The sequence below is a fragment of the Castor canadensis genome, chromosome 6 (genome assembly GCF_047511655.1).
Source record: "Castor canadensis chromosome 6, mCasCan1.hap1v2, whole genome shotgun sequence".
NCBI classification, from domain to species: domain Eukaryota; kingdom Metazoa; phylum Chordata; class Mammalia; order Rodentia; family Castoridae; genus Castor; species Castor canadensis.
Genome location: NC_133391.1, coordinates 90,848,661 through 90,875,411, shown reverse-complemented (window position 1 = coordinate 90,875,411; position 26,751 = coordinate 90,848,661). Strand labels below are relative to the sequence as shown.

The 26,751-nt window shown below is 35.1% G+C and overlaps 1 protein-coding gene across 10 annotated transcripts in view; it reads left to right on the top strand.

Annotated features, from left to right (window-relative positions):
• The window catches only part of Pam (peptidylglycine alpha-amidating monooxygenase), a 157,864-nt gene that overhangs the window by 26,734 nt on the left and 104,379 nt on the right, over positions 1–26,751 (top strand). For all 10 annotated transcript variants that reach the window (XM_074077030.1, XM_020167853.2, XM_020167850.2 and 7 more), the window contains exons 3-4: positions 11,739–11,796; positions 22,633–22,720. In XM_074077030.1, coding sequence (XP_073933131.1) covers positions 11,739–11,796; positions 22,633–22,720 — 146 coding nt within the window. The remainder of the gene's footprint in view (positions 1–11,738; positions 11,797–22,632; positions 22,721–26,751) is intronic.

Genomic DNA, 26,751 nt, shown 5'->3' with positions numbered 1-26,751 from the left:
ATCTGTTTGATTATTGTTGCTATTGTTAATTTTCTCATTTCTTTCCCTTGATAGTCTTTCTTTTTTCCCCATTTCCCAAGGTTTTCCCTCGGCCCTATGGCCTTCACTGAAGGAGCTATTGGGAAAACTTTTTGGTGACTGCTGTATCCCATTGCTGCAACCATTTCCTCACTGGGAGGCAATGCAGATGACAGGGCTAGAATGGGTAGGGGAGATTGCAGGACAGGGGGTGTTGCTGAAGATGTACATGGCCTTGAGAAGAGCCTGAATCATGAGGGCAAACCACCCATAGTTACAGTCCTTAGAAGAATAGCCACAGGGAAGAAATAGGTCCTTAAAAAATGTAGAGATATTAACAAAAAGGTAGATACCCAAATAATAATACTGTCCTATAACTTCACCAATGAGGACACTGCTAATTTGTGGATTTTGTTTAGCAACCCTATCTACTATCTACTTTTTGAAACATTCTCTTCAGTTGACTTCACTAGTATAAAACTCCTTATTTTTTTCTAAATTACTAGGCCACTGTTCCTTGGCTAGCCACCTCACAGCTCTGTCAGCCTCTTTGTCTCTCTCTTTCTCTAACTCTCTCTCTCTCTCTCTTTCTCTTTCTCTCTCTCTCTCTTTCCTCTTAACTAACCAGCCTCCTCTCTACCTTTTTTCCAGTTTCCAGCAAATAAATTTATATTACATAAATTTATATCTTGAGGCAAAACTTTTCCTCTGAACTCCAGGCTGTTGACCTACTGCCCTTTTGACACATAGGTTAATTTTTCAAAAGCAACTCAAAATTAGCAAGTCTAGTACCAAATTCATTATCTTCTTCAACCCTAGTCTTCTTGTGTTTTATGTCTCAATGAATGATACCACCAATATATTCAGTTATGCAAGTCAGCTACTTAGGAATCATCATTGCCTCTGATTCTCTGTCATCCACTCTGATCTACTCCCAAGTCATGTCTGTGTTGCCTTTTAAATTTCTCCACAATCTGACCTTTTTTTTCCCTTCTCTACCACTGTCACCCAGATTCAAGCTTCTATTATCACTTTTCTAAACAACTTTATGGCTTTTTTTACTAGACTTATCTAATTAATTTTGATATTTATGTAAGTTTTCTACAGAAATTTCAGTGGCTTTCTGATGCTGTCAAGAAAAGCAAAATAGCCGAAATCCTTAGCACGGATTCAGTTTTTGTGCCATGTCAACTTTTCCAGTCCAACTTAAAACATGTTCCTCTGTCTGTGTATACTGTGTGACTTTTGTTTACTCAATTCTCAACAATTACAGGGACTTTGAAAATACAGTAGACCCTTGGTATCTGGCTCCAGGAAGACTGCCCTTAAGGAAAAATCACAAATGCTCTGGATGCATAGAGTTCAGCACTTTAAGATTATTCAGATTTCCCCTACAATATGTATACCAGTTCTGAGCATCTATCATAATGTGAAAATGCATGGAGTAGGCAACATTACTGTCACAAAAAATTATCATTGTACATATTAATATTGCTCACCAAAAACTACATCTTGGAGTCTTTACTCCCATTTCCTGTATGGGTAGCAGGAAATATTTCTATCCTTTTCTCCATTTCTCCCTTATTTTATCTGCTATAATAAATTTCTTTGCTAATAAACTTTGCTCTTATTTTCACTACAGTCTAGATCCCATTTCATGCTCTTTGTTTCAAATACTGTGAATGCTTCATTCATTTTTTCCATAAGACCGTTGGCCTTTTAACAACTCTAAAATTTTCACGTATTTACTGAAATTAAGAACATTATATGCCCTTTTTGGCTTGAGATGATTACCATAACCTTTACCATGTTTTTTTTGACCAACATTTCCTTTTGGGAGACATATTTTCATAAAATTAAGAGCAGGGAAACAGCAGATCACACAATGATTGAAACACAACTGACGATGACAGGACTGAAAGTGCCACATCAACTCAGCTGCATAATGTGTGTGTGGGAATTCTTTTTGACTGCACTTGGCCAAACTGCATGTAATAAATCCCTAAATAAGGTGGCTCACTGTTCTATTGCCTGTGGAGAACCGTTTGCAACTCCTCTCCCCTGGATCATTCCCCTTGAATTGGATTTGTAGTAATCTGTACTAGTCCTATGCAGCACTTAAAACAGTAAAAATGTAACATTTATTGCTGTGATTATTTCTCTGCTAAACTAGTGGACTATAAGTCTTATGAGAGCAGAGACCATGTACTTTTTCACAGCTTTACAAATGTAGTACTGTATCTGGTTCCTAGATGTTGTTCAACATTTATGTTTGTTAACTGAATGAGTACATTGGTAGAAGAATGAATTTCTACAGGGTGTAAAAAGTGATTTAAAGTAGGCAAATACTGGTTACATGACTATGGCAAGATATATTAGAACAGGCTCAGAAAGAACAGAAACTAAAAAGGCCACTTGGTTTTCTGATGGTTCATATTGAACTTTAAGAGAATAGAATACAACTCAAGTAATAAGGTAGTTGACAGACACTTTGTAATGCAGGGCTCCTGTTCTCTGATGCTATATTGTCTCAGTATCAAATGTAAGCCATTTAACATAGAAACATGGTACTTGGAATAGTTATTGCGGAGACTTTTCTGAGTAGATATGATAACTAAAGTCAGTTTCCAGTCTTTGGGGCTAGAGTAGAGGATCGTGGATGTGAATAGTTAACATTACCATGAAGTCCAGAAAAGTGACTGCTTCTGTATTTAGAGAAACTTACTGAAAAGCATAAATGTACAACAAGCTTAAGTTTAGGGAAGGTGAGTGGTATAGATCATCAGCAACCCCTGTTCAGAACAGAATAGTTTTCTCACATAAATCCATGCACGCCTCCCTGCCTCCCCCACCTCTGCCAACCAGGAAGCCAAGGGATCCCACTGCTGTTGCCACCATGTTGTGTCATAGCCAATTAATTATAGACCATTATTAGTAAGCTCTTTTTTGCTTATTCATAAGTGAAAAGTGTGCAGTAGCTCTAAGACAGCTGTTCCCTTACCAAAATATTTTTCAATCATCATTTGCTCATTCAGATTTGTAATTCCCAAAGAGCCCTAGCCAGGAAAGTCGCTTCCACTTGAGCTACTTGGCACTGAGAGACTTGTCAGCCCCAGCCATGGTGTGATTATAGTTTAAAAAATGCAAATGGGATTCTGGGATGAATCACACAAAATTCATATGAAAAAGTTAATTAGGCAGCATCTACAGCACAAGTTTCAGTTCATTCTTTCCGAAGCAGTGAGTTTGTTGCCACCAAAGGATATAGATACATGCAAAATTCAACAAATACTTACTTATAGAAGCTGGACACCAGTGACTTACCCTATAATCCTAGGTACTTTGGAGGCTGAGGTCAGAAGGATTGTGGTTTGAGGCCATCCTGTGCAAATAGTTTGAGAAACCCCATCTCCCAAATAACCAGAGCAAAATGGACTGGAGGTGTGACTCATAGGGTTGAGTGTCTGCTTTGTAAGTGCAAAGCCCTGAGTTCAAACCCAAGTCCCATCAAAAAATTTTTAAAGCTTGCCAGATATTATTCTAAATGCTGAACGTGCTTGAGCTGCTTCAAGAAGATTACATTCTGTGTTGTGATAAACATCCAAAAAGTTAATGGGAGTGGAGCTAACATCAAGAGTGAAGCATTTTGGAGAATTATTTGGGATATTTTAACACAAAATATTCACTATGGCTATTTCTTTTAGAGACTTAAGAAGTACAAATTGGCCACATAGATAATATTTAATTGTATATATAATTTGGTAAAGGAAAGAGAAGGGGTAAGAAAAATGAGAATACTACATACAATAGTGAAAGTTTGAGGAATTTTATCTGCGATGAAGTATTTTAAATTCTGGTTTCAGAGAGGTACATTTTTTAAATTGAGGATTTTTTTTTTTTTTTATCCAGAAAGTGTTCTGTGCTTTTGAGTCATGCTCCTCTGTTTGCTCTAGTTCCCTTTTATATTAGGATGAGCTAGAGAGTACATACTGCACTGGATCAGATAAGGTTATTGTGAATGCCTTCAAGTCCCAGTGGGAAATAGCAATTTTTTCCTGTTATACTACTTGGGTTATATGTATGAGTATTAATCAAGGTTCTCTAAAGAAACAAAACCAATAATAGATATAGAAAGAGTGGAGACTTGTTAGGGGAATTAGCTCACAAAATTATGGAGACTGAGAAGTTCCATGCTGGGATGTCTGCAAATTGAAGGCCGTGGAACTTGTAGCATGGCTCAATCCAAGTCCATTGACCTGAGAGCCCAGCAGGAGTGCTCTTAAGATTTAGGGTCCAAAGGGCAGAGAGCCTGGGGTTCTGATGTCCAAAGACAGGAGACGATTGCATCCCCAATCAGAGAGAAGTTCATCTCTTCTCTGCTTTTGTTCTTTCTATGCTCCCAGCAAATTGGATGGTGCTCCCCCACACTGAAGGTGAATCTTCCCTAAGTAGTCCTCTGGAAACACCCTCATAGACACACACAAAAAACAATCCTTCATTACCTCACTAGGTTTTCCTTTATTCAGTTAAATTGAAAATTAACCATCCCAGGTCAATCAAAAGAAATCTTTGAAAAATTATTTTCAAATTGCTTTCTTCATTTTTTATTAACATACTTTGATCAAATTTATCCTCCCTGTTCTTTCTTACCCTCTCTCGCTCCCCCCAACCCCCCCAATCCCCCCCAACCTCCCCCAACCTCCCCCCACCCTTTTTTTTGAGTACTAGGCTTTGAACTCAGGGCCTCATGCTTGCTAGGTAGGTACTTTACCACTTGAACCACTCCACCAGCCCTGTTTTGTGTTGGTCTTGAGAACTATTTGCCTGGGTTGGCTGCAAACCTCTATCCTTCTGAACTCTGCCTTCTGAGTAACTAGGATTACAGGCCAAGTCACCAGCACCCAGCTCCTCTCCTCCCTTTTAAAAACAATTGTTAATGGGCTCATTATCTATCTTATTTTCATATGTGTGTATGAAGTACTTCGATCATATTCATTCCCCTCTCCCTTTGGAAATCATTATGTTTTCTTTTTGTACTAAAAATTCTTGTCAGAGAAACCTGATCTCTTTCTGTACTTTTCCTTTATTGAACTGACAAAACTACTAGCAGTCCTGAAATTTCCATTAGCTCTTTGCAGAACTAAAGTTATTCAAACCCATAGTAAGTACTGTGTGAAAACATAGGGCTTTATGAATCCTAGACAGTTTTCTTAGATTAGATTTTACAGGTGCATGATATGGGGTTAGTATAGAGGTTGCCTCCCACTTTCCGAGCAGCTATTTTGAGGCACAGAGTCACAGTTGTCACAGTGAGATGGTTCTGCTTGTGATTTTTTTCCTTTGTGTGTATGTGCGTGAGAGCACGTGCATGCATCTGTGTGTGTCTGTATATGTGTTTATGGTGGTACTAAATGCTGTTTTGATATGCATATATATGGTGAAATTATTACTGCATTTAAGCAAACTAATCTTTCCATCTCCTTCTCTAGCCACCTTATTTATTTATTTGATAGTTCTGGTTATTTAACAGGGATGACTGTGACAAGTTACCAGGAACCATTCTATACATAATATAATATTTTTATGATTTACACTGTGTTTACAGAGATCAGCCAATTTGCAAACTAGGTCATACTATCTATTTGTCCACCTATTTGTGGTTACCACATTCACTAGTCTCCTCAAGAAAGACAGGCTGGGAGATTCTTAAAGACTATACAGTAAAGGGAAATTATCCAATCAGGATCAAATCATAGCATTCAGCACTAGAATCTGAATGGTACCTTTGGTTTCCCCAAACAAAAATTACTGGTTTTATATGAACAGTTTTCATGTGTAATAGTATACAGATGGTTTTGTTTGTCCCATACTAATTTAAATAAACAGTTGATTTTATTAGCTTCCTTTTCCATAGACACCATTGTGTCTTTGTCTCACAAAAAGACTAAATCAAAACAAAGAAGGCTTCTTTCTTTAATAGTTTAAGCAGGCTGTTACTGAACATTGTCGTCTACCTGAGAACTCTTGGTTGAAAATGTTTAGTAACAGAATGTCTCATGAGTTCTTTAGCAATAAGGGTTTTTTTTTTTCTTCATTTTTAGCATACTATCTTCTTTTTTCAGAAAATTGTACTGTTCTTGGATAGTTCCCAATAGTAGCAGTAAAGAGGCATCAGCAATATCGGATCCCTCTTGATTCGGATTTGGCTGATGTGCCGAAACAGATAGCACTGGGAGACGTGGCTGTGTGGATTCATGTTATTTCTACCTTTTTGTACAGCTGAGCCTGTGTTAGCAGTTTGAATCTGCGGTATTTTACAGACAGTCCCCTGGCACTAAGCTCAGATATAATGTTCTTCCTACAGAGAGAAAGAGGACTCATGATGATGACACATGGAAAATTGTGAGAGGTTGTACTAGTAGTTTGGTTAGAATTATAGAAGCATCCTTTTTAGGGTAGTGTGAGTCAAAGAAAAGACCATTGTAACGGGCAGTAAGGTTCTGTTTTTGTGTCTTCAAAGGGTATTAAGGAGAAGCATTGATTTGAGTCATATGTATGTGTTTAAATAACTTTATTTTGCAGAAACAAAATGGTGACAAAATTAAATGGCTGTGGCTCTCTCATCAATGTAGTTTGTCAACAAGCTTTCAGGAAACATTCATAGGTGCTATTCGAAATTTTGGGGACTTGAACTAAAGCTTGTTTTTAAATTTTATGTGTCTTTAATTCCTTTATTTCTTTTATTAATCAAGTAAACCTCTAAAATTGTGTTTTAAAACTGATAATATTTTATGTTCAAATATTTGAAAGGTTTGAAAAAAACCTTTTTATTTTTCCATAGCAAAAAAAAGAAGTACTTTAGAGAACTGTATGCAAATTCTGTTTCATGGGTGCCTAGATTATTTATTTTCCTGTAAACAAGTTACTTGTTTTCTTTAGCTTCAGTTTCCATCTTGAAAAAAGTGTTTGTAATAACCTACCTGATAGTATTACCCTGGGAAATAACTAAGATGGAAAATTCTCAAGTGAAATGAGAAGCTGAATAAATGTGCTTTTTGCAAGACAGCATATGATAAATTCTGATAGTATACATAAATCAATTGAATTATTTTAATATTATTAAATTGTAGAGGTTATAGGTTCAAGATACTGTTAGTGTTCTTGGTGTCCATCATCCAAAACATAAAACACAACTGTTAATTTATTTATATCAGTGATATAATGATTTTATTAATTTAAGAAATGTTTCATCTTCTCTTGATGTTGCCTTCAGAAGCTATGCTTTTTTTTTTCAAAGACTGCATGAGCACAGGGTTTGTCACAGTGAACTATATGAATCTACAATGTTGTAGCATTAAATTTTTAAACTGCTGCTTATTAGTATGGAATTTCAATTTAAAGTAACCATCCATTATTGTTGACCTACTATAGAAATTAACCTGCACTAATGAAATACTGTTTTGTAATCATTAAATAACTTCTCTTTCCCTGTACTATAATGAACTCTTATGAGTTTGGCAAATGCCATTGACCAGGCCATTTTCCAACAAATTACACAGCTTCTTAGAAAAAAAAGAAAAGTTTTTCATTTTCTTATGGAGAAATCTTTCTTTTATTTAAATATAGAATTTAATCTCCTAGAAAAACAGAGGCATGAAGATCTTAAAAGACTAGCCAGAATTACAATTTAACTAGATTAAAACTTGATATAGAGAAAATGGCAAGAAAGATAACCCACTATCTCTGACAATCATGAAGGTTTTACTCTTAACTGATACTACCTGGTGAGCCTTAAGTGGATCAATATAGTAATTGTTCTGTGAACAGTCCATTTCTATAAATAAAAAAAAGTTGTCTGTCAGATCTGTTCATAGTGAACGAGAATAAAAATGAAGTAACATTTCTTAAAAATGTGCCTTCTCATATTCAGCCAGCCTAAGGAGGACAGAAGTTGGCCCTCAGCCATCTTTTTTAAGCCTTGGCTCTGCAGTTGGACTATGCGAATGACCCATGCTTATCTTTTTTACATAAGTCTTGAGCTTTCAACTTAATTCTAAAAACTAACTCATGTACCAAAATATTTCAGAAAAAATCACTGATGCCTTTTATAGTTGCAGAGGAAAGAATAAATTACCTAAATTACCTTTTGCTATTCTCTGTTCTGTTGAACTGTGGTCTTCAGAACTTTCAGCTAAAGGCAAATTATTGATTTGTTAACATTGTATTTTTGAATGTGCTCATTTTGAGAAAAAAGTTTTACACTTTTTTCTTCCAACAAAAATTATTGTTTATCTTGAAAATGAGGTATAAGTAAAATCCTAAAACAGACTGATGGTTCATGATAGAACACTCATGCAATGTTTAATATAGACTTTGCTGTCCCAAAACAATTTTATAGGACACCAATATTCTGCACAGGGTTTCCTTCTTTCTCACCTCCTCTTCCTTCTCTTCCCCCTCCTCCTACTCCTCCTCTTGTTGCTCTCTCTTTTCTTTTATTCCCTTTTCTTCCCTATCCTTTTTTCTTTTCAAATGACTAATGGTTCAGGAAAGAAACAACTGAAATCTAGACACATTCTCATTATCAGAGATGTTATTATTCAAAAATATGAATTCATAGAAGAAAGACATTTCCTAGTCATTCTGTCATTTAAATTGAGCAACTAGTATAAGAGCAAGAATTATAGTATGGATCTGGTCATTTCTGAGCACAAATAGCAGCTTCCTTTACTCTTATGTTATTTTTAATCTTGATTGTGATCAGTTTTGTGTTTTGTTTTTGCCTTTATTATGAGAAGCAACTTGATAAATTTGATATATCTATTTAGCCCTCTAAGTTACCTATTCCAAAAGCAGCTCTAACTGGATTATAATAAAATCAAAGCTAGACTAAAACTAAAAACTGAGTTCAAATTAAAAAGAACTTTGTTTTCATTTGCATTTCATCCCAACATTTGATCCTTTTTTGTAATAAATACATACTTAGCTCCTTTAATATAGAAACTGTGTTTCTATATTCTTAAAGTCATTATTTTTTATATCGCTTTGAATTATCTGTAAGGAAAGATTATCCAGTGTGAACTTAACTGAATTTTGCCAAATCCAAAGGGAGGAAATGTTTAAAGACTGGGTTGTGCTGACAGAAGAGCATTGAAGAGTGTATGAAAGAGGGCTGGCCAATGTGACTGGGCCACCTGAGTTTGTGAATTGGCACTTCCTGGGAGGAAAAGCAAAGTTATTGTGTCTTTATGACAAGAGACAGCAGTGTAGGTTACAGTAAGCACCAGGAGCTGAGCAGTTACCTCTTAATTAGAAGATAATGTGAGTAGTAGAAGATTTATATCTCAAAGGGACAGAGAAAGGACTTATGGTTGCAAGCTTTCTAAACTAACTGCTCTAGGGGGTTCAGGGACCTATGATTATATCCCAGGTTTTGGTTGAAACAGACAATAAATTTTCCTGGTATAATTCAACTTTCTCAGGCAGGATTCTTAGAGGGGATGATGGAGTCATCTGAGATATGCAGCCTTGAGCTGTTAGAAACTATACTCGTGTTTGTTCAACTCTCTTAATGTGTATATGTATGAGGAGAGGGGCAAAAAATAATTTATGCCAAGACTCTGAAGTTTTCACAGGCCAGGATTGGTGCCTAATTGAGAAGAGGGCTCAGAGGAGCCAGTCTAGAGTGTGGTTAAGGAAGCAGTCTTTGTCATTAGTTGGAGCATCTTTGTAAAGCAATTTAACCCTGGTTTACCTCCTTGTCTGTAAAATTACACAGACATTATAACACATTATAGGAATGTGTTTTGAGGACAAAAGGAGTTAATGCATGTAAAGTGCTTAGAACAGTACTGGTACCTCATAAGTTACCAACAAATATGTGTTGTCATTCATTCAGAATCTTAAAATGGAGTTAATTGTATCTATCTACCATGCAGGATTGCTTTAGTTATTAAATGGGGTAATACAAGTAAAACAGTGACATCATTTTTGGCACATGATAAGTATATTCACTAGAAATAACAGCAACAGCAGCCAGAGGAATTGCAAAATATCTTTTAGTACAAACTGCTTATAGCTTGAATGATCAAAATGAAAGAATCAAAATGAAAGTATATTTTTTAGAACAGAATAAGGATGTTTCATTACACTAGTAAGATAGAGATTGGAAGATATTTATGAGCAATCTTATTTATGATTATAAGATCGTTAAGCACTATTAACCTATAAATTTCTAAGGATTTGTATATGCAATTCATTTTTCCAGCCTCTGTGAGACTTAACCTCCTTATTGTGCAACATTTTCTTAGTGCAATTTCATATTACCAAAATAAGGTTAAACCTAAATAATTACAGACTTTTAAGAAATGAAGCAATTTCCTCAATTGAGAAAAATGAAATATGCAAAAATAGTAACTAAGACTGAATCATATATTGGTGATTTTTCCAAATTTTACAATATTTGTCTGACAGATATTTGAACCTCTTTGCTTCCCAACAAAGAAGTAAAAATTAGGTTAAATTATAATTTTTAGTAGATTTAAAGAAACGTAAATGATTTCTGTTTATGTTCCCAGAGTCTATTGATTCCATCACTTTGCAGTAATAGTCTAGAAGTATGAATTATTAAATAAATGTAGCTTGTCTTGGTATTGGGTATATTACCAACCATATTGCCTGTTTTACTGCACATAGCTTTCCATTAGGGAACTGGAATGCACATGTCCTCAGAAGCCCATTCTCCTTAAATTAAAATTTTTATCACTAAAATTTTCTTTTATTTTTTAATTTTTATTCCTTTTAGAAATAGGGTCTTGCCATGTTGCCCAGGCTAGCCTTGAACTCTTGGGCTCAATTAATCCTCTTGTCTCAGCCTCCTGAGCAGCTGGGACTACAGGAATGCACCACTCTACCTAGCTTACTAAAAATTCTTGATGTTAATATATTTGATAGTGGAAAAATGACAATTTAGATTAGAGACCAATAACTAGAAAAGAAAGAATAATTTGAGATTATGTTGATTTTTCAATATAGTACATAAGATTTTAAAGTAAGGGAGAATAAGCAAATGTAATATTATATTTAAGACCAACTTTATTCATTGTTTTTCTCTGATTAATATTTGGGGCATATGTGATGCAGGAAATTAAGAATTTAATCTTGCAAACAGCAAAGATGGTCTAAAGTAATTCTCATACTTTTCAAATCTAATGCATTAATTGTATACATTAAGTTAATGTTATCTTTTAACTGCAGTAATAGTAGAAATATCAGTCATAGCAGGGTACCAGTGACTTATGCCTATAATTCTACCTACTCAGGAAGTAGAAACCAGGAGGATCAAGGCAGCCCAGGCAAATAGTTTGCAAGACCCTATTCGAAAATACCCAACACAAACAGGGCTGGTGGAGTGACTCAAGTGGTAGAGCACCTGCCTATCAAGTGTGAGGCCCTGAGTTCAAACCCCAGTATTGCCAAAAGAAGAAATGTCAGTGATAATTAGTCTCATAAATAGGATCTAAAATTAATTAGCAAAAACTCTTTAAAAAGTTTTCAGGATACCTAAATTCTATATTTATCCCGTCCACTAGCCTGCCACCCAGCCCTCAGAAGACAACCTCACTTCACTGGACCAGTACTTGAGATCATGCATTTGATATAGTTATTGCTTTTTTCTTATTAGCAACATTTTAATCTGGATTTTGTATTTTTTTTAATAGTCTGATACCTACTTCTGCATGTCAATGCGTTTGCCAGTGGATGAGGAAGCTTTCGTGAGTAAGTATTAATTTGATGATGTGGGGGTGGGGTGGCAAGAAGGAAGAGCAGCTGTATGAAATCAGCAAAAGGTTCTCTTTGATGGTTATGAGTGTATTAATTGTTTACTGTCAGTTTTCAAAATGCATTTATCATGCCTAATGCAAAAAAAAAAAACTAGAGACAGCCACCGAGAGACAAGATTACAAAGTGTATCTGGAGAGATTCATGAGTAATCGTAGTTAAGGAGTTGCATGCAGATGTCAATGGTCACCAGTACTGTGTGGTCCCATTTGTATAGTATTGGCTTTCTGTCTGTAGCTGAATGTTTAATTCTGCTTCACTCAACAGACTGTTTATTTACCTGCTGGTTGATGCTATAAATTGAATGCACTTAGAATCAACATTGAGAATGTAAAATGTTACCTGTCAGCCAGGTGGATGGATAAGAAGGAAGGGAACAAGGGAGGTAGGGGTAGAAAGAAGAAAAAAAGGAGGGAGGAAAGAAAAAAAAAAGAGAAGGAACATACATCCTGTTATTTATATTATAGAGAAAGAAGACTTTTAAATGACAGGTCTTTCCCCAACTAAGGCTTTAAATCAGATAGGAAAAGTGACAAAGCACCATCTGTTTCCATGTAGGTTGTTTTAATTTAAGCATCCCTTATGCCAGACTTTTAACTGTTTAGGGAAGAAGTATGACTGGCAAATTATTCATGGATTTGTACACACATACAAACCCTTCCTTCCTTCCTCGCTTTTCTGGTTTGAGATGTTGATTTTGGAGAGTGATGATAATGAAAGTTGTACTTTGTTCCCTTGAAACTAGTCTTTTTGAAATGGCTATTATGGGGTTGTAAAATGTGTACCACATAGCCTTTGGGCAGTATGAGGATGAATTTTCATAATGTGCTTCCCATAGGAATGTTTATTATAGACCTGCAAAGCCAAAACTGTGTACATTTATTTTCCCATACTTTGTAGCAATCACAACAACAAAAATACAACCTATTACAACACTCTCTAAATGAAATTTGCTCCATAGGTAATCCCTAAGAATGAAAATCATAGCATGAGAAGTTGAACATTGCTTCACTGTTATTTTGTGTCATATTTGGACATTACCAAGAAAAATCTATGATGTGCAGAGCTCCCAGGTCCTGAATTAAATAACTAAAGATAGAAACATAATTTAAGTTCTTAATTATAGCCAAGTAACTCCCAATGTGATTTAGAATATACTCATAATTAAAATGTTAACAATAAACTTTTAAAATTTTATAGCCACAGGTTTGGCAGCCTAGGAGAAAATAATATTTATTCATAAAGGGAATGTTTCATGAATTTTTTTCTTTACTAATAGTATATTTTCTTTGTTCAGGTTCAGGGTAGCTTTAATTTCTACCATTTCACACTTGCTTTGAAGAGAAGGCCACCCTACACACCTGTATAAACACAGTAGTCATATGTCACAGTAATATTATGGGTTTCACATTAACAGTTACTGGTTTGTTTCTGGTGGTGGTGGCAGTATATGATTTCAGGGCTGATGACTCTAAGAACTATAAATATATATTGTGGACTGTGTTACTGCTCTCCTAATATAAATGTGTTTACTTTAACAGAATTTAAAATTGAAAAGTACAATTAAATGTATTTAGTCCAGCAAAATATTCACAGGAGACCCATAAAAGGCTGCATTAGAACCAGGGTGCTAAATGTTTCTTCATTTTCTATACAGATCTCTTCCAGGATTAAACTGCTCCAAGTTTTAAGGTCCTTAAACAGTTTCCTAAGATTAGTAACTTTTTTCAGTATTTCTTCCTTTCTTTATTGAAAAGATTGCATAAATTCTAAAGATTTTGTTACTTGTTCAAAATAGGGTATCCATCTGTAGTGGGAGTCCTTTGATGACTTCTCCTCCAGGGGATTTGACACAGAAGTTTAGTTGTAGCCAACTTCAAACTGAAAAATTGAAAACTGAAGAGAAATACCAATATATAAAGGGATAAGTAAGGGGTTTGCTTATACAGGTTATATGTTTGTTGAATGAGTATACATAATTTTCTAGACCCTCAAAGTGGAGGTTTTAGTTGTAGGGCAACTAAGGCTTTTTCTATCTTTCTTTTCTTGGCAGTGCTGGGGTTTGAACTCAGGCTTTCACGCTAATTATGTGCTCTACCCTAGATAACTTTGAACCTTGATCCTCCTCATCTCTGCCTCCTGAGTAGCTAGGACTACAGGTTTGAGCCACTTGTGCTTGGCCTTGGCTTTTTCATTCTAAGAGGTTCTGATAACATAGAGAATGAAGCTGTAGCCTTTTTGTGGCTTATCCCAAATTCTGGACATCAGAATGCCTTCCTTATTATAAGATTAGGTGAAGCCTTTTTAAAGATCAGGTTCAACATGAAGCATTGTTCATTATTTTTTTTATTTCTTTTTTTTTTTTTTGAGACAGGGTCTTGCTGCACAGTCCATACTGACCTTGAACTTGAGATCCTCCTGCCTCTACCTCCCAAGTACTGGGATTACAGGCATGCACCACCTTGCCTAACTTGTTCATTCTTTTTTTTTTCCTTAAATATAACAAGTCTGTTTTTCATTCTTTCCATAAGACACAATTTTTTTATCTTTTGCTTTCATTATTTGTGCCATTTTAACTTTCAAATACCAGCAGGATATATGCCATATAATACAGTAGAGTCTTTGCTGAATGAACACTAAGGAAGCATTCTACTGCAGCATTTCAAATGTAGACAATTTACTTTTTTGCCTTAAATTGTATTCTTGCTTTAATGTAAAGAACAATTGTGGTTTTTAAAACACACTTATAACATTCTTCTTGTGCCATTACAGGAGTAGGTAATAAGGATGTGAAGTCTGATGTGGGTTCAAGGAAGTTGCAGTGTAGCAAAATTCTAGAAGACAAGAATACAAGTGTGAGAACATATTAAAAGGATTTTTTCTTGTACTTTTCAAGTTTTTGAAGAAAAGTGCAAAAGGTCAAGACAGATTCTCTTGATTGTGTTAAAAGTCAGAATTGCATTTGAGCTATTCACAATTTTGGCTTTATGTTTGTGTGATTAGTTATGTAACCCATTTTTGATAGATATACTTCTTAATTTTTAGAAAATACCTGACAGTCATCATGGAATTCATGTATAATGCCTGTCATACTTAACATATGAGAATATAACATGTACAATGTGTTTATATGTTTGTATTAAAATATTAAATGTGAATTAAAGTAGGTATTTGAGGTAATTTCTAATGAAGATTTTTAAAATTATATTTTAAACAAAATAATAACTTTTCCTAGAGCATTGCTTTTGTTTTTAGCTTTAATACAAAATTAGAGAATTGGAATAGGCAAAAGTAAGATAAAATCTGCATTTGGCCACTGAACTGTGGTGCTGTCTAAAATGTGTTTTATGGACACTCAGAGGAATTGGCTCTGACAGCAGCCCACTCAGCCAAGAAATTTGACTGTCATCTTCATCCACTTGCTTTCCCTCACATGGATGACCAGTAAATAAATGTGTCTTTTCCTTAGTTAATGATGGCAGGTCCCTATCTATCAAATTGTACTATACAAATGAGAAGAAGTCATTGAGTTTAGAAATAGGTGAAATTAATCTAATGATCATTGCTTTTCATTTTCTTGAATTTCTGCCTTGAATGTAGAACAATTTCTATTACAGAATTGCCCATTTTGATTTGAATATTTTGAAATGTGACCTTTCTTAAACAAAGTACATGCTTAGCTGATTTGGGGATAGTTTGAAAACTGCAAGGACAGCCTAATTTTCATCATGTTTACACCAAATAGTGTTACTATAAGGCCAAGGTCTAGCAGGGTGTAATGCTAATGTAAATTTTATGGCTTTGACAGTAGAAATAGAAGGGTATATATGTGTGCACATGTGCGAGTCCCCAACCCCATGCAACATTCTGTCAGCTTTCTGCTCCTAAATATTCTGAGTATTCTTTCCCTTCTTTTTAGTAGGATTTTCTCCTACTAAGGAGAAAAAAATAAAATTATTCAGATTCCTAGATGACTATTAAAGACCTTCTAGCAGGCATCATAGGAAGCTCTCCTAGTTTCTTAGTGAAAGCTACTTGGAAAGGACTACTATCAATAGCACAAATAAGACACACTATACTAGAGGTCTTTGATGAGTACAAAAAACCTGATTTCCTTGGTCATGGTCATGAAGGAAAAGTTGCTGCTCTATACTCTGTCTCAGAGTCTCAAAGAGTATTTCTTGAATGTCCTCAGTCCTTCGGTCACCTAAATCCCCAACATGATAGCTCCTAATAACTCACAGACTTTTCTTGGGTAGTAAAAGAGGGGGGAGTAGGAACTATTTTACTGTATCAGTGCAGTGATGTAAAAATACCCTCTCTCTAGTAAAATGGCCAATTCACAAAGCCCAGGTTTCAATTGCATTTGATGTGTAAATGTCCTTCAGTTATGGGAGATTTGTGGAATTTTGACAGTAATTCTGAAATAGGCGTTTCAGCCAATTCAATAAGAACTAATTTAGTTGTCAATTCTAAAATATCAGTGTGAACTCATCTAGTTAGGGAACATTCCATAACAGAGGTAGGCAAGATTTGATCGGGACCTGGGAAGATGGCCTATTTGCATATACAGAGGAGTGGAGCGTATTCCAGGGGCCTAGGATATAAGCATATAGGAATACACTGGGCACAACACTGGGGGATGCTGCAGTTAAAAGACTGAACCTCAGGCTACTCTGCATCCAAACCCCAGCCTCACTACTTTGTAGCTTCATGACCAGGGACAAGTTACTACACCTCTTTCTCTCTGTGTTCAAGACTCATCTACTTGGGAGGAAAAGGGATCTGACTTAATGTCTTTGGGAAAAGTAAAGGAGTGCCTGGCATGGGGGTAGGCTCTCAGTAAGTGTTAGCAGGTATGATTATTAAGTCAGGAGGGTTGCTTTATGAAAGTGAAGAGTGGGTATAAAGGGTTGTCATGTTGTAAATGTGGTGAGTTGGGAGATTGATGAGCTATGCATGGACTTAAGAGGCTAGAAGTGGGGTATGGAGTTGATTCTATAGGGAATTAATAAGGAGTAGAATAGGAATGATGTTATAGAAACAGAGCTAAATGATTCCTATGCTGTTTTTCCTTGGATAAGCCTATTTGTTGATTCTTTATTTGGTTCTGGAACTACCACGAAGTGCAGTTTTAACAGGTTGTTATCTAGAAGTTTGATTCTTTCTTTGTGTTGAAATTCCTTTATTCAAACAAGGATTATTTCATTCAAAATTTATGTTCATGTACACGCTTGCTCAGGTGTCTTATTTCTTGGTTTATTTGGCAACAGCAACTAAAAGTACTCAGAAACTATGCTAAAGATTCTATAAAATATATATATATTGTGCTAACAAGAGTTAATGACAATTTCTCTGTTAAGCTTTCTGATTAAAAATGTTCAAGCAAAAGGTTTTTCCTTTATGTAGAATTGCTTTGTGGTATGAGGGAAGCTAGCTGAAGGTGATATAATATGCCATCAGTGCAGGATTTTAACTTGCTGGCAAGTGGACTGTAGTGCTGTGAACTTCACATTTATCTGTACCTTTTTTTTTGTCCAGTTGCAAGATTGTGAACATTAAGGCTGATCATATCCTACACTTAAATTACAATTTAGAGCATTACTATCTGGGCAGTTTTAGAAGCATAATCTTTATTTTTTTGGATATAAAGAATTATTTAAGGGGGAAATATTAAGACTTTGTAATTTTCAGAAATAATTTTTTTCTCTTAGATTATTGTTTCTTGAACCTTACTCCTCCCCAGTACCCCAGTTCTCTCTTGAATTCTAGCAATATTGATGATACCAGCTCTTTATCACAGACATAAATATAGTCACAAGAGGCTCCATTTGTATGTCTACCTTAGACTTCAGCCCTAAAAGAATTTTAGGTCATCTAGCTAACATTACATCTTCTAATAAAGAGCTCAATTGATCTTTTTTTATGAAAGTAATTCTAAAACATCAATTAATTTTTATTTTCAAAAACTTTTTATAAATTTATTTTCAGAGAAATCTTGTCTTTCCTGTTTGCCCTATGCATTTGAAAGACCAATCCAATCACAAGTTAGCTTAGATTAGTTGACCTAAATCTGAGCATGCTCAGACAATAGAATGTTATGCCACTAAAATTACTGGTGGTAGTCAGAATCACCCATGAAATGTTTGAAAGACACATTTGCCTCAGTGACCTCTGGAGATCTGATTGAGACATCGATGTAGGGAACGGGAAGGACTGATCTAGGACTGACCCTAGGACATTTCATTTGTTTTGTTTATCCATTCATTCATTCACTTATTTATTTATTTATTTACCTATTTATTTACTACTGTACTCACTTACTTATTCAGTGGTGCTAGAACTCAAACTCAATGCCTTGCACATACTTATCAAGTGTTCTAACACTGAGCAACATGCTCAGCCCTTAAGGTTTTTTCTTAGTGTTTTGTTTGGTTTGATTTGGTTTGGTTTGACTTGGTTTGGTTGTGGTACTACATGTCCAGCCTCGGGCCATGGGCAAGGAAGCCCAGCACCACTGAGCCACACCCCAAGCCCTCCTCCGTAGGTAATTCTAATACACAGTTCACACTGAAAAATGCAATTGAAGAAAATTATTTAGCAACATATAAAAATATCCAGTCTATGAGATAAGCCATTTATTGTGTCTAATGTGATTCCACTAGAAGGGAAAAAGAAACAAAGTAAGAAATGATGATCTCTAATGACACATGTATGTAACAATTTTGGAATGCCAAAGTTCTGGACATCCAAAGTTGAATTTGCAAGTTAGATATTTTGTTTCGTTCAATAGGTTAATAATCAATGATCAGTGGTATTCTTCTAATGCATATTATTAGCTAAAAAGGGTGTTGTAGGCATTTCCAATTATTTTTAGGATTGTCTATATATGTTCATCTTCAAAATTGCTGGTTGCTCCTCTTGGCTTTGTGCATTCCTCACAATCTTTCCACATCCTGAGTCTAGCAGATAGATCAAAATTTGACATGTAGACCTAGACCTGGATATCCACATGGAAAGAAAAAATGGAGAGAAAGCAAAGTGTTAAATGAAACTCTTCGTAGGTCACATTCTTAGAAAATTTTATGGCCCTGATTGTAGGCTGATATTAGCTAAAAGAGGCCATAAATTCCAAACAATCTAAGTTAGAAAAAATTTTGCTTAGCACTCCAGAAAATAGACCTAGTTATCTCTGCTCAGTACATTGTCCACACACATACTTTTAAGTCTTTCATTTCAGATGACATTATCCTTTGAGAAATCTTACAACCTGTGCATTTTCCATGTCATTATATTTCCTTTAATTAGTGTGTCTCTGTCACTATTTCTGGAGTTTTTGTCCTTCAAAGGCACTTAGTTCCCAGCACTTACCTATACAGTCTTCTCTTATCTTCTCCCTCAGGTGATCTGAGCTGTTAGCACCTATTGAGACAGAAGTACCATTTCCACTTAAGCTCCTGCTATCTTATTACTCAGGTGGAAGTATTGGTGGTACTTTTAATCTTATCGGATATAATATTCCCTTGCGTTCTCCCAAGGCTATGTTTTGAGCTATTTGTCACCTTTCCAAGGCTGCTTTTGTTTATTCTGCCTGTCAGAATCATACACTTAAATGTAGTCATTTTCATTATCTGCTAGCTCTCTTCCCCTTGGATTGTTTATTTCTTTGGGGTATCATTGAAGAAAAAGAAAAGAAGAATTTCTTTTAAGATGTGATTTTATTTTCTAAATGCTGTTTTGTGTTTTGTTGAAATTTCCTACAAAGTTATATGTATATCTTGTGTTCATTGGACCTTATTCTTATTCACAAGGGTGGAGCCTTATTATTATTGCTATGAAAAGTAGGAATGGAACAAACCCAGGAAATGAACTTGTTGGGCTAATCTTTTCCCATTTGGCCCCTTCTTACACTGGCAGCAGTCCTTTCAATGAAATCTTCTAAGCACTGCATTATTTTAAGGCATCTACTGTTTGTTTTAGATTTACATTTTGATTGGACTATTTTGCTGGAGGTATTTTTCATTTTGGCTCGCAATGAGTTGCACTTTTTAGCTATCATTATATAAATACTTAGATATTATGCTTTTTCTTTAGTTTATAAAAAAAATGGCTAATGGCTTGTTTTTACCTTGTACCAAAAATTTATTTAGCATTTAAATTAGAGCTTAAGTTTATGGAGGAATGTATAAGTCAGTAAGAATGAGGTTTTTGTGAGAGGCAACTCTTTTTTTTTTTTTTTGGTTTATTTATTCATTTATTCATATGTGCATACATTGTTTGAGCCATCTCTCCCCCCTGCCCCTGCACACTTCCTCTCCCCCTCATTTCTAGGCAGAACTTGTTCTGCCCTCTTCTCCAATTTTGTTGAAGAGAAGACATAAACAATAATAGTTTGGGATAAAGATAGCTATACAGGGAGATTCCTAGTGTTGCTTCCAAGCACATGTGTATTACAACCCAAATTGGTTCATCTCTACCAGACTTCTTTTCTACTTCCCAGTCACCTAATGAAAAGTCACACAGGTCCTTTTACAATCAAGCCCTCTCCTGACAGATTTCTTACATGGCTCTTTTGCTTATTGTTATTTAATTTCATAAAGTCACCAGTGGCCCACTCTTTTCCCAAAAAGTTTTTTGCCTTGTCTCACAGCAGCATCACATAACATCAACATAAAAAAGACACTATTGGTGTCTTTAGAACTAATCCTGATAGTTTAGGACTTTTCCTGATCCCTCTATCCTGAACCTTCTCAGTGTTTCCTGCTTTATCTTTGCTGCTCTTGTCAACCCTCACAGTTTCCAGGTTTAATCTTTGAGTTCCCAAATAGATATTTCTCTGACTGCTTTCTTGAATCAGACTTATACAGTTCCACATGGCTCCACCTGAATTTTTAGGCGATGCCTGAAATTCAGAATTGTTCTGGGAATAAACTGCATGTGGGCCTGTTGGTTTATTACTGAAATCCAGTGCTAGGAAATCTGTTTTCTTACAGTAAGGTAACGTAAGAGGACAAAGCCATGTCCTCATGTACACAGATTATGAAAAAGCACAGAAGTCAGCCTCTTGTCTGGCAGTCCCTCAAGAACTGGTAGAGTGATATTAAGGAGAAATGAAGATGGGAGGGAAATACAGTCAAAACAGGTTACTGCTGTATGTACAGTGACACAAGAAATTTGATAAGACGGATTAAGATTATAAATTTTATCCTATACCAAAATAAATTTAAGGTGAATAAAAGACAAATAAATACAGTTACTTATACCTCAGGGCTTTTTCAGTTTTCCTTCTGCCAGAAAGGACCCTGGGAGAATTCTGGAAGGGAGAAAGAAGTGTGGTACTCAACTTGAGAATGGCCTGTGGAGATGAAATCCCTTTTTTTTCCTTCTATTTCTCTCAATAGCACACTTAGGCTTTGTAACAATATGATTTTCTCTGAATTATGAACTGTTGCAACTTCCAATTGATTCTTTCATTCCAAAGCATCTTCAATCTCCTAGTTCTACTATATTCTTTCCTGATAGAAAACAAAACCTCAAGATATATCAGGTCCACTTTCTAGCCATCCACTCTTTGTTAGTTTTTTAAATGGTAGTATGAAAACCTCAAGATTTGGTTTTTAGTCTCTAAGTTCTTACTTTCAGTGTAGTAAATGAAAGGTTTTTATGTCCTCTGCAAGTTATAAATCAAAGCGGCACACAGTAAGTGCCCTTTGTTTTCTGTTCAATCCTGCTTTGTGATTCCTGTGCTATCGTTTGATGTAGACCGTTTTTTAACTTGATAAATATTTGTGTCTCAGATGCATATTCTAGCAACAAATGATGTTTTATTGTTTGTCAACCAGACACACCGAAATAGCTAAAAGATGCAGTTTTCCACACACCTGAGACTTATGCTCATTTTAGACTATTTAGCATTTTTGTATACACAGTTGACACATAAAATGCTAGGCAACATTTTGAGGGAGGATAATGGGAATGACAAACCAATACTAGGAAAGAGAGCTCAAGCTCCTATCATCCATAGATAATATAATTCAAAAAATTTATCTGTTTTATCTCTATGCTGACTTTTGCTTATTTTTATATCTTTCAACTTATATTGTTAGGAGAAAAAAGCAAAATGACACTACTTAAGTTTCAGTATCCTTTTAACAAATACACTAAGGTCATAATGAGTACACTAGGATATAACTTCATATCTTCTGTACTTTCATAAAGATACGTTTTCCATTTATATTTTGTTTTCCTGGTAAATCATTTTTCTATATGTATCCATGTATCTGCTATTGTTATTTTAAGGTAATACATGTGTGTCACGAATCCTTTTGCTCATGTTTTGAGCACTCACTGATTTCTATTTCATTGCGCTGTTGTGCAATGTTTTATGGTGCGCAGTACTCTTACTGAAACCCAGAAGGAGATACATCGTGAATACATAGCCTGGAGCTTTCATTTTTATACCTATACAATGTTCTCATCACTTTAAAAGGGATCTTCCATTTAAAAATGTTATGTGCACGTGTGTAGTATTCAGCCTGTTTATTATTTTCTCTTTTTACTATAGAATATTCTACTATCGTACTAAATCAAATTATCAAGTCATGCACATCATAAAGAATAAGATAACTTATATCACCTGGACGTTCTATCATTAGAGCATCAAACATCTTTGTTATATAGGTATTCATACTGTTCAAAGATGTAGTGTCTTATGACATTTGAGCACAGAAGTGTAACTTATAATCACATTCATGTATCATTTTCTCATAACAGTTGACTTCAAACCTCGTGCCAGCATGGATACTGTCCATCATATGTTGCTTTTTGGATGCAATATGCCTTCATCCACTGGAAGTTACTGGTAAGGATAATGGGCCCACAGTAAGAAGGGTATAGAAAATGTGTATTAAGTGTAGTTGTGTAAACATTTTACAACTGATTAATAAAAAGGTAGATTTTTTTTCACAAAAAGAACAGTAGTCTGAGTGTGGTGACACATGTCTGTAATCTCATCACTCTAGGAGGCCGAAGCAAGCAGATTGCAGTTTCCAGGCTAGCCTAGGTTACATAGCAAGGAAGATCTTGCCTCAAAAAAGCACAAACAAAATATTCATTGGCATCATGTAGTTCTGATGGTTTATCACCAGTTTTTAGTCTGTTACAGAGCATATTTATCAGTCATTGTCACTGAATTTATAAATATTCCTGTTGTCATATATATTGTGTCCAGGTGAGAAAGCTTTTATTACACAAAGCATGAAAATTTGGATTATTGATACTCTCATGTTAATTGTTTTTTAAGTTCACAATTCTGCCCAAAGAGTACAGTGATTCTATTCACTGAGTACTCGCTGGTCCTAGATGCTGTATTAAGTGATGTGGACATATCATTTCAACTTATCCTAATGTCTCTGAAAAGTGAATATTGCTTTTCCAGTTTTACAGATAAGAAGTCTGACACTCAGAAAGATTTATTAACTTGCTCAGGCAAACACAACTAGTTGATAACCACACCAAGATTGAACCTTACATTGTCTGGTTCCAAATCCATAATTATTTCTACTATACCATATGGTTTCTCATTTATTCAAGTAATTGTTGAGTTACAGAAATTAGTTTAATCAGTGTAATGAGTCTCAATATCATGTTAGGAGCAATCGATAAACCTCAACTAAGTGCCTTTCTTGGATGCTCTAGAATAAACATCATGGAGGTTCATGGAGGTTCTAGAATAAACATCTTTTCTACCCATAGAAGTTTACTATCATTAGGGCTTGAGATCTTCCTTTCATGTTGTTCTTTGGTATTCTTGAAGATGAGTTAACTCTGAAAATTGCTGTATATTTTAAGCCTGATATTTTTCACTGATGCTCAGCATCACTGTCCCATGCTTGACTATCCAGAATGACTGAGTGCTTTGCTTTGCACTAGAAGGGATCTGTTTTGATGTCCTGTCCCTACATAATCATGCAGACTGATGGACCTTTCTCTGTGCATCCTAATATTCATTAGTCTGATGCAAGGCACATAGCAACTGATTTCTAGTCGCTTTTATAATAAACAATTGTAATATGTACTTAGAACTGTTAAAAGCAATTCATGGAAATCTCCATGGACCAAGTCCTGAAAGAGCAGTTGTTAATAGTCTTAAGTCATTTGATGAAAGGGGCATATTACACAGGAACCTAACTCGAAGGACTGGGTTTGTATAAAAATGGAATAAGCAAATCACAGTTAATACCCTTTGATATCAACATTCCCTTTTTTGCCCTTCAGTAAATTCTTGTAAAAGAATTCTGGATTAAAAGATCATTCTTTGACTGCCTTTTCTGAGTTTTATTCAGCAAATCATATTCTTTGGTTTTTATGCTTTAAAAACATTTCTTCTGAAATTTGCAGTATTTACCTTTGGTTAAGAATTAATGAAAATAGCTAGAAGGGATATAAGCTTTTAAGATCTGCTTTAGCTTACCTATTTTGAAGGGAATGTGTAAGAAATTAAAATAGCATGGAAATGCCATTATGGCCCTAATTGTTAAGAAAAATTATACAAAATGAATCAAGTGCAGTTCACTGTTCTCATGTTAAGGAAATATCAAAATAAGCACCTTATTTTAGTCCTTTTAAAATTACTTGTTGTTAGTCTTATATGCATGTATGGAAAATTGCAATTGTATAAATAATATATGCTAATAAAAAAGAGAAATTTGAAAAAGAAATATGCCCAATGGGCCCATTATTGTCAGAGCTTCAGAATGTTTTAAAAGGTAGCAGAAATCTGGATTTTTAAGTTATGATTGCCTGACTTCAAAATGTTAGACAATTCAAGATTTAAGGAAAATTATGGCTAAATAAATTATTGGCATTCCTAAATATACTACATTGAAATTATATCTATAAAATAGACTGGCAGAAAGACTTCCAAGTTGGACAAAAAGAAGATTCAAAGAAAATGTTAATGAAAGTGAAAAAAAATTAAAGTAATTTCTATATGTATACATATATATGTATTATGTGTATTAAATAATATATAATATATTATGTAATGTGTAATATGTTATAATTGATAAGCAGCAACATTTATTAATTACTATAATATAATAATATATTATATGTATTATATATATATGTATATGTATATATTATTGTGCTCAAACTGTTACGTGGAAGGCATTGTGAAAGAATGGGAAAACAGTGAACTGACTGACTGGAATCCCTGGGTTATTTTGCCCACTTGGACCAGAGTTGGTTTCTTCATTTTAGCAAAAGATTTATACTAGCTCATTTATAAATCTTATCTCTTCTCCATATTCTGTAATTCTGTGGCTATACATTTCATAGTATTGATGAGCTGAATTGCAGAGGGATTGTTTCTAGGAGCTGGAGATGTGTACAATGGGTGACTCACCTCAAGCCAGCAGCCCACTGTGTTTTGCCAGTCAATTGCATCACTGAGTAATTAGAATTCTTAATAACACTGTACCCATATCATTTAAAATGTCTGCCTGGTATCCCGTATTCCAATTTAATGTGTGGATTTGTAATAATTGTCTTTATAACCATACAGCAAGGAAAATAATTGATGCTGTTATTCACCTTTTAACCAAACCCAGAGTGTTCATTTAACATTGAAAAGTAGGTGTAGAATCTGTTCAATATGCAAACTAGGAGACGCATTAAATAATGCTCATCTAATGACCCTAACTTTACAAAACACCCTTCCATTCCATTTAAAGTTAGTGTGCATTATTTATCCTCCAGTATTTATCAAAACTCAGGCCTCTCTTAAAGAATTAAGGCTCACAGGATAGTCATGGGCTAAACTTTTAGGTTGTTTCACAAGAACATCCTTCACCATCCACCCCCAGTGCTCCCAGGCTCAAGGCTGCCTTCACAGTCAGTGGAAGTTTTCCAGCGGTGTAGCCTCCTTTCCTTCCACCTGAGTTATAATACCAATAACAAAACCTATCACTGTCAAAAGTCTTGCCTTCCTTTTCTAAAAGTTTTGAGTCACAAAATTTATTACATTCATTTTACAGTTCTAAATCTATTCTTCAGTTGTTCCAAGATACAGGCAGCATTTGAATGAAGACACTCAAACTTCCACATATTTTTGAGTGTGATTATCTACAATGATATCGATGCTTAAAAATATTGAGAACTCATTCATGCTGTAGGGAAAACTTCAGGGAAGAGAAAGCTATTTCAACAAAAGAAGAGAAAAGCTAGTAAGATACTTTTACACTGAATTTCTTCTTTTCTGTCTGTTAATTAGGATTCCCTCTCCCCACCCGCGCCTATACACACACACACACACACACACACACACACACACACACACACACTTTTTCATGGGTGTTCTGTTTTCGTTGCCAGCTGGTTGGCAAATAGGTATAGCATCTTTAATATAGAAAACATTTTCCCCCTGAAATTATGAAGTTATAATTCATCCTCTGTCTTCAGGCAGCACTTTTAATATGAAGGCAAAGAGCTATTCTGATGATGTTTCACTGTTGTGCTGCCCTCCTTTGCTCTTTGTAATTGCCTCTTTCTACTGTTCATTAAAATATATTTACAGTTATATTAAGTTTACATGAAAACAGTAGACACAGCATGAAGCAGTTTTCATTATGTAGTCATTTTAATTTTAAGGGTTTTTTTTTTTTTTCCTCTACACACATTCCAGTCTTTTGTGTCTCATTCCAAATTAGCAGCTCACACTGGTAATGTGTCTGGTTAATTATCTGCATGGGTGCTTAAATTGCATACATCGATGTGAACCTTTTAATATACTGTGGGGTGGTCTCTTTATTGTTAGAGTGGGCCTGATGCTCAATGCCAAATTAACATATCGCTGGAGGATGCAAATAAGGACCAGCTGATGGAAAAGCA